The 8,909-nt window shown below is 47.9% G+C and overlaps 1 protein-coding gene across 1 annotated transcript; it reads left to right on the top strand.

The window, feature by feature from the left end:
• The first annotated feature begins 2 nt into the window (after positions 1 to 2).
• On the top strand, positions 3 to 7,275 carry Swi5 (SWI5 homologous recombination repair protein). The gene is made up of 5 exons (XM_047525454.1): positions 3 to 286; positions 577 to 625; positions 3,650 to 3,771; positions 4,529 to 4,623; positions 6,933 to 7,275. Exons 1-5 carry the CDS (start codon positions 3 to 5, stop codon positions 6,995 to 6,997), a joined length of 615 nt encoding a protein of 204 aa, XP_047381410.1. The 3' UTR covers positions 6,998 to 7,275.
• Positions 7,276 to 8,909: the final 1,634 nt, after the last annotated feature.

Raw genomic sequence — 8,909 nt, 5'->3', positions numbered from 1 at the left:
AGATGACGAATAAGGGGCGTGGCCAGGCCGCCGCGAGCCAGGGCGGGCGGGTGGAGTCACAAAGAAAGCTGCGCGCGCGCAGCCGCTGTCCCCGCCCACTCCGGGAAGGGGCGGGGGCTTTTCTCTCTGGGTGCGCGCGCAGCTTTCCGTGCGACGGTTCCTGGCCCCGGTCACGGAATTCTACTTACCCCGAGCACCTGAAGAGCCGTTCTCCGGTCCCCACCCTGGATCCTCCTACGCCGCAGAGCCTCCCAGCCCGGGGACCTCGGACCCCGGGGCTTAGGAGGTGGGCGGGGAACAGGCATCACAGTCCCTTTCCCGAGTCCTCGCAGCTCCTCCCCGGACTTTCAAAAATCCCCTTCAGCACCCCCCACCCAGCCCTCCTGACACTCCCTCTCCCACAACCCCTCCTTCCTCGAGGGTCCCGGCCCCGATTCCGGGAGTGCCGGCTCCCGGCTGCATCAGTCCAGGTTGCCCCTACTTCCCAACTGCTGCTCCTCCCGCACCCACGGTACCCCATTCCTCTCCAAGCGGCTCGCGGTCCCACCAAGCCTTTCCCCTCGGCTCTCTCTCCAGGACTGAACCAGGACTGAACCGAAGTTGCCGCGGGGCCTTCCGATCCCCTGTGAGTATGTCGGTGCCCCACCCTCCTCTCCATCCCACTGCTGCCCACGCCGCTCTGCCCTCTGCAACGTCTTCTCCCAGCAGACCTGTTCTGCTGAGAAATCCACGTCATTCGGCAGTCCCTTCCCTTCCTTCTGCTCTCCAGTCTTCAAAGGGCTGTGCTGGTCTCCCCCTCCTGCCTCCTCAACTGCATTCTCCGGCCGCACCATTACCCACTCCGCCTTACTCCAATCCCTCTGCGAAGGTGTTTCCCTTCGCCCAGCCCCGCCTTTAATCTTGCCCACAGCTCCCCACATCCTTGCCCTCCACTCCTTTAGCTTCTAGTCTCCTTTTCAAAAACAGCCTCCTCCTTCACTGATGACCCGTGATGGGATTTCCATCACACCTCTCAATTAGGTCATGAAAAACTTGGTATTTGTTCATTGATGAAGCACCTGCTGAGCCCGGCACCCGGGATGCAAGTGCCAACCAGTTCCTTCCCTCCAGGAGCCACAAGTTGAGGAGGAAACAGACTAAAAAATTCTAGGACAGTATGAGCCTGTTTTGGAGAGGGGGAGCCCAGACTTTAGCTGTGCAAGGAGCCTTCCCTGAGGTGGTGAGACTTAAGATGAGGCCTAACGGATAAATGGCAGTAAGCCCCGATGACCGGGTGGGAAACTACAGTTGGTGAAAAACACCAGGTTGGGTGATGTGTTCTCCTAGGGAAACTTGGTGTCAGCTGCCTTTGACCTCCTTGTACCGTTGGACTCCAAATCATGCCTGTTCATGTTAATTCATTCCTCCCCTTTCAAAAACAAGGCTTCACTGGGTTCTGTGGCCCACACCTGTAATCCCAGTGGCTTGGGAGGCTGAGGCAGGATTGCAAGTTCAAGGCCAGCCTCAGCAACTTAGCAAGACCCTGTCTCTAAATAAAATATAAAAAGTGTTGGGGATGTGGCTCAGTGGTTAAGTGCCCCTGGGTTCAATTCCTGGTATATAAATAAATTAATTAATTAAAAACAAGGATTCATGGGACTGGGGATGTAACTCAGTAGTAGAGCACTTGCCTAGCAAGCACAAGTCCCTGGATTCCATCACAAAGCAAAACAAGGTTTTAATTTAAAAAAAAAAAAAAAAATGTTTAGACATGTGGGTTTCACTCTGTGTTGCCCAGGCTGGTGTCCAACTCCTGGGGTAAGGAACTGTCCTTCTGCCTCAACCTCCCAAGCACTGGGTCTACAGGCTTGCATTACCATGCAGGAATAAAAGAAGGCTTTATTGAGCACTTCATCCCAGTCAGCCTACTGTATCTCCCAAGTCTTTACAGTAACTTTTGAGGCAGACATTTTATCATCCCCATTTTTTATCTGATTTCTCTGAGTGCTAGAGATGAAGTCTCACAGTCTGGCAGTGGCCGAGCCGGTGAGTTTGAACTGCAGCAGTCTCCTAGAGTCTGAGCTCCTAACCAGAACCCCCAACTTTGTCTCCTACCTCTGTTTTTCTTTGCCTGCTTGACCGGCCCCTCTGCCTCCTGCCCTCCTTTTATGGTATGGGAATTTGTGTGCCTGCTCCCCATACCAAGGATTAAGCCATTCTACCACTGAGAGCTCCTTTTATTTGTTATTTTGAGACAGGGTCTTGCTAAGGTGCCCAGGCTGGCCTGAAACTTGAGATCTCCTACCTCAGTCCCCAATATATGCATGCGCCACTGTGCCTGGCTCTGAGTGGTTTCTCCCTTCTTTCTCTGCTGTCCTCTTTCTACACAGTCCCTCAAAAGTCTCTGTTTGATGCCTCCAACTTGCCCCAGTGCCCTGATTCTTAGTCTCTCCAACCCTAACTTTCTCTGAACCTTTAGAGCTGCCTACAGAATATCTGTGCCTTCCCACCTACCCAGCCTGAAATTGCCATCCTATTAGACACTCCTTTAAGACATTTTTTATGATTAGTTTATCATTCATTCATTCATCTGACAAATGTTTATTGAGTGTCTACTATATGCCAGATACTGCTGTAGACTCAGTGCTATCAGTGAACAAAACAAAGTTCCTGTCCCTATGGAGTTTACCATAATAACGGATATGAAAATAATTATGAAATGCACTTTAGGTGTTGAGAAATGCAATATAACCTCAGGACAGGGTGATGTGGATGACTGAGGCAGGTGGCCAGGAAGGCTTTTCTGGTGAAGTGACATGTGAGTAGAGCTTTAAGTGGAGCTGTCTGGAGGAAGGACCTAATTGTTGGGTGTTTTCTCTTTGGGCCTAGGACATAGGTTCCCCGAAGGCAGGGGCCAGGCTAGATGTCCACTATTGTTGAGTGATCATTTCCAAGCCACCGACCCAGGAACAGGAACCAAGTCTTTCTCTGCCTCTTGTATCACATGTAGACAATCCATCCAACATACACTTCCTGAAGATTAGCCATGTACTAGGCATTGGCCTTTGCGGCTTGAGACAGAAAGGAAAAAGATGAACTGTAACCCCAGGGAAGGTTATGTTACCCAGTGTGATTATGAACCCAGTGACGTTTGCAGACTTGAGAGAACCTAAGAAGGAGATCTGGAGTGCATTCTGTGGAGTCATGTTGGGGGCCAAGATGGGCCCTTTAGTTAGGATTAGGTTTGGCTAGGAGTAAAAGAAATTTCCAAAAAACAGTGACTTTTAACAGTCTGGAAATAGCTAAACCTCCATCCGTCCCACCACATCATCAGCATGTGGCTTCTGCCTCATTATGCAGCATTGCTCTTCAGCTCCAGCTTTACATCCACGTTTTAGGCAGCAAGGAAAGGGAAGGCTAGAGAAAGGCATGCCCTCTCCCTGGAAGGACTGCTCCCAGATATCACATGCACCACTTCTGAGGAAGTTCCATTTGGCAAAACTTAGCCATGGGGCCACTCCTAATTCCAAGGGAACCTAGGAAATGTTTATTTGGGGGCTTGGGGAGTCTGTTACTAAGCAAAAGTTGGGGGTGGTTATTGGAGACATCACATAGGCTCTGAATGGTGGATAAATGGTCAGTTCCACTAATGACTTTTTATGCCACTCAGAGGCCATCTCCCAAGTCTGGCCAGGCTGAGGGGACCAGTGAGGAGTCCTTGCACGTTGATATTCAGAAACTGAAAGAGAAGAAGAACATGTTGGACAGGGAGATCTCCCAATTAATATCTGGGTAAGTCTTTAGGGGCTCCCCAGCATGGGTAATAAAACTTATCTGGGAACACAGCTCAGTGTTAGTGCACTTGCCTGGCATTCACAAGGCCCTGGGTTTGAACCCTAGCACCACAAACAACAACAAAAAAACTTTAGTGCTCTATAACTGGCTTGGCTTTAAAAAAATGGCACCAGTGGATTCAGAGGTCTCAGCAGCCTCTGGTGGGATGTTGTTTGGGCTGGAAAAAAACTGGAACTAAGAACTGAAAAACTGTCAAGGATAGAGACTGTCACTTTTCTGGTCTCTCTCAAACTGAGTTCTGACCCCAGCTTCCACCTGCACCCAGATTTTGTTCTGGTTTTGAGAAGGGTTTTCAGTGCGTAGGGCAGGCTGGCTCTTACACAGTTCCCCAAGTTCCCCAGGCCTTTTGCTCCAGCCAGCCCTCTGGCACAGACTGAACAGCCCTGGAATGTCATTTCACACTTAAGGGATTCTGCCTGGATGTCCCATCTGTGAATCCCTCAGCTATGGCTAGGGTCACAAAGGGTACAGGGCATGCTTGCCATGTGTGAGGGGCAAAGCAGATCCCTTGCCAGCTACAAGCGTCAAGAGGACAGGGTCTATCCTACCATCACTGTGTTCCCAGTGCCTCACACCTAATAGTCCAGGAATGAACATTTGCTAACCCCGTGCCTCGTTGCTGTCCTAACTGGGATCCTTATCATCTTTCCCTTTCTCTCCTTGCTCTCTCCCTTTCTCTCCTTGCTCACACTAGAGGCTACAGTGTGGATGAACTGGAGGAACACATCTCCCTGCTCCATGAGTATAATGACATCAAGGACGTAGGACAGATGCTGCTGGGAAAGCTGGGTGAGCAACAGGCTCTAGAGGAGCCACCAGGGATCCAAGGGTGTCCCCTCCCCTAGCAGTGTTGGGTTTTGCTCTTGGGCCTCCAAACTTGCCAACCCTCCTGCTCTTCTCAGCTGCCCCCTCCTGGAATGCCCCAGCCCCTCTCCTCACCAGCCTCTGCTCCCCCTGGCCACCCAGCAAAGCAGGTGTACAGCTCTTCACCTGAAGCGCTTTTGACCAGGCCTCACCCATCTGCGAGATTATGAACTAAGGCTCCCCCTTCTTCTGGGACCTACAGAGTGAATGAGAAAACCATCTGTGGCTCAAGTGACTGTCTTGCTTAAGAGGCAGCAAGTACAAGGGCAACCCTCGGTGGCTTAAAAGGGTTCCTCCCTTTTAAGGGTTCCTCTGTTCCTTCTTGAACTAAGTCTTGCTATCCAGAGGGTTTTAACCAAGGCAGGCACACCTGTGTGTCTCACAAGTAAGGCTGGCTTGAGGTAAGAAAATGTGCAGATGACCTCATACAAACCCTTCAGTTCCATCAGCTGGCCTGGCCTTGTGGACACCCTGATGTTCAGCAGCCAGTGGGATAGTGTTCAGAGCTGCCCTGCTGCTGCATGAGTTCTGGCACTTAGTGCAGAAAGGCCCATCAGTGTCCAAGATCCCCCGGCAGAGAGGATCCCGTTTTCCCTGTGTTTTGCTGGAGAATGGATCCCAGAGCAGGAGAAAACGAGGAAAATATAAATGGATGAAGGGTGAGTGATCAGAGCCCAAGAAGTAAGGATGTGAAGGGAGTATTACCAAGTGATTAGGAACGTTCTCCTTAGAACTCCTCAGACCTGCCGCTTCAGGGTCCAGCGACCTGGAGTCAGTGGTCTATCCATTTTTTTTGTTTATTCAATATTTATTCGGCAGCACCTCTGTGCCCGGCACTCCACAAGTCTTTTTTTTTTTTTTTTTTTAATTTTTAAATTTTTTTAGTTGTAGATGGACACATACCTTTATTTTGTTTTATTTTTATGTGGTGCTGGGGATAGGACCCAGCGCCTCATGTGCTAGGCAAGCACTCCACCACTGAGCCACAACCCCAGCCTCCACTTTGATGAAACAGACACTTGAAGGTCCTGTGGGTTTTAGTGCTGTGGGGGTGGGGCAGAATGGTCAGTAAGTAAAGGAACACAGCAAATTAATTATAAAATGTGTTAAGTGCTTTGTAGGAAACAAAGGGCAGAGAGGAGGAAAGACTTCAGTTGCAAGTGAGGACCATGTAAGGTATTCCGAGGAGGCCTGCAGAGAACCCTTCCCAGTGGAGGAAGAGGAGTCTCTGAGGAAGAGCAGTAGGAGGAGCAGCTCACACAGGCTGCAGACCAGCAAGGGCTATCACCTGGGCTATGCTAATAGATGTTGGGTTTTCCGCAGATCTGGGAGACAATCAATTTACATTATTTTTTTTTTCTTCGCAATACTGGGAATTGAACCCAGGAATGCTCTGTCACTGAGCTACATCCCCAGTTCCTTTTATATTTTTTGAGACAGAGTTTCACTAAGTTGCACATGCTGGCCTTAACTTGGGATCCTCCTGAGTCATTGGAATTACAGGAGTATGCCACCAAGTTTGACTTTTTTTCTTTTTGGTACAGGGGTTGAACCCAGGGTGCTTAACCACTGAGCTACATCTCCAGCACTTTTTATTTTTTCTTTTGAGACAGGGTGTCATTAAGTTTCTCAGGGCCTTGCTAAGTTGCTGAGGCTAGCCTTGAACTTGTGATCCACCTTCCTCAGCCTCCCGAGCCTCTGCAGTTACAGGCATGTGCCATGGCTCTGACATTTTCTTTGAGATGGGTTTTCTCATTGCCTATGCTGACTTCCAACTCCTGGGCTCCAGTGAACCTCTCACCTCAGCTTGTCCAGTAGCTGAGGTTACAGGTGCATGCCACTGTGCCTGACTTCAGATCATAGTTCAAGCAATGACTTTAGCTGCTCTGTATGGTGAAGGATTCTGGGGAGCTTAATTTCACTCTGTGGAGTGAGGTGAGTGTTCAGGGAGTCAGGTGCTCGCAGGACAAGTTCCGAATGCAGTATCTGGTGTGTGGAGGGGCTCACCTGTGACCTGTTAGTGTGGTGTGGCTAGGCAGGGTCCACAGGGAGAGACCTGGAAGGAGAACAAGGTGTTTACCTTTGCTCCTGGGTGAGGTATAAATGTGAACACTAGCTAGGAGACAGAGGTGTGGTGATCCTGTGTGGGTCAGGGCAGTGATGCTGGCCCGAGGTTTGACTTACTCCCTCCTACCTCTCCCTACTTGACACTCATCCATTTTTCTTTGTTTCAGCCATGATCCGAGGTGTCACCTCCAAAGAGTTGTATCCAGAATTTGGTCTGGACATGAACGACTGAGCCGATGCTCATAGCTTCTTGTCCAAGACCCACAGGGACAGATGGATGTGGATTTGAGAAGCAGTGAGAGCCCAGCCAGTGCAACACAAATTTTCCATTGAGAAAATGCTAGAAGCCCTTTGCTGAAGAACCCAAATGAAGTAAGGAGGGAACTCAGAGAAGAGGGGTCAGGGAGGAAGGGGTGTTCCCAGTTTGAAAGTTCGTGAAATGTCCCTGTGATACCTGTGTATGAGTATGCATATCCCATTTGTTAATAAACATGAGCAATCTTGGTATCAGTCTGTATACCAGTTCTTTCTCCTCTGATAACCCTGTTCCTACCAGGGAGAGAGAGCCTGCCTGGATTATATCAGCTTTACACCCATCATCTCTAATGCTCAAAAGCATTCTGTGAAGAATTAGTTTACAGTCCCATCTTACAGATGAGGAAATTGAGGCTCAGAGAGACAGTGACTTGCCTGAGGTCATATAGCCAGTAAGTGAGAGAACAGGAATTTGATCCCAAATCTGACTCTGAAGCTGGTGCTTTGCAATACTGCCTTTCTGGGTTGGGAAGAAGCAGTTGAGAACTGGGAGTGAGGAATGACAGCATTTGAACTTGCACTCCTCCTGCCTCAACCTTCCAAGTCCCTGACATTACAGGCATGTGCCACCATACCCAGCTAAATTCTGGTTTTGCAAGAGTGTATTAATGTTCAATTTTGGGAAAAAAACATAATTATTGTAAATTTTAGCCATTTTGATCATATACAGTATTCCTTTTATAAACCTTTTGCAGCTTCCTTTGAACCTTTACAACTGACTCACACCATGACACTTAAACCTTGCATTTTGTCCTGTATTGCCTTCATCACATTCTGGAATAATCTAGTCAGTCTAGCTGGGCACAGTGTCACATTGTCAGTGGCTCGGAGGCTGAGGCAGGAGGATCACAAGTTCAAAGGCATCCTTAACAACAGTAAGGCCCTAACTCTTAAATAAAATACAGAATAAGGCTAGGGATGTGGCTCAGTGGTTGAGTGCCCCTGAGTTCAATCCCTGGTACCAAAAAAAAAAAAAAATCTAGTCAGTCTAGGACAAAAATTTTATTTTGCCAAATAAATTTTTTTTTTTTTTTTTGCTATTTGATGAGTCATTTGGTTGTTGCACTCATGTAAATAATCAAGCCAAATCTGATGAAACTAAACTTTGGAAACAACTGCTTTTTAAAACTTATCTTTGATAAAACTCAGGATAACTGTAGAAAGAAAAAGTATGTTTCTAATAAAATGCTGTAACTTATTAGATCATAGCTCTATTTTTTATTTTCAAGTTGTAATGTACATGTAGACTGGATTCTAAATTATTCTAGTTTTCTCTAATATCTGGCTGCAACTCTCCAGCCAAAAATAATGATTTCTCTTTTCCTAGCGTCCTATAAGCTGAGCAGGACCCAGTAATGCACACCTGTAATCCTAGTGCCTCAGGAGGCTAAGGAAGGAGGATTGAAAGTTTGAGGCCAACCTTGGCAAGTTAGCAAAACCCTGTCCCAAAATAAAATAAAAAGGGCTGAAGATGTGGTTCAATGGTCCAGCACCCCTGGGTTCATTCCCAGTACCAAAAAAAGAAAAAAAACCATGTGAACTGAACAACTAGATGTCAATTTCAAGAGGACAAGCCTCATGCCTGATGTGTGGGCCATAAAGTGGACAAAAGTATCTGATGCCATAACCAGAGGCATTTGAATTACAAACCAAGATGAGAAGTTGACATCAGAACTAGACTCCCTAGCATAATGATACCTTTCCCCCTCCTAAATTTTTCCTTGCTTATGGCTTTTTTTTTTTTTTTTTTCCCAGTTGATAAGATAATGCTGTAGTCAAAATTTCACAGTACAATTCAGGAGACTGAGGCACCTGGATCTCAGGTTCAA

This window comes from Sciurus carolinensis, chromosome 14 (assembly GCF_902686445.1).
Source record: "Sciurus carolinensis chromosome 14, mSciCar1.2, whole genome shotgun sequence".
NCBI lineage: Eukaryota > Metazoa > Chordata > Mammalia > Rodentia > Sciuridae > Sciurus > Sciurus carolinensis.
The sequence above is the reverse complement of the archived record's forward strand: the minus strand, read 5'-3'. Positions and strand labels throughout refer to the sequence as shown.

Excerpts from the sequence above, each read along its gene's own strand:
- Swi5 (XM_047525454.1), top strand. The coding sequence starts at position 3 with ATGACGAATAAGGGGCGTGGCCAGGCCGCCGCGAGCCAGGGCGGGCGG. Across the intron at positions 287-576 it reads CGGACCCCGGGGCTTAGGAG|GACTGAACCAGGACTGAACC; the intron begins GTGGGCGGGGAA and ends CTCTCTCTCCAG. Across the intron at positions 4,624-6,932 it reads GATGCTGCTGGGAAAGCTGG|CCATGATCCGAGGTGTCACC; the intron begins GTGAGCAACAGG and ends TCTTTGTTTCAG.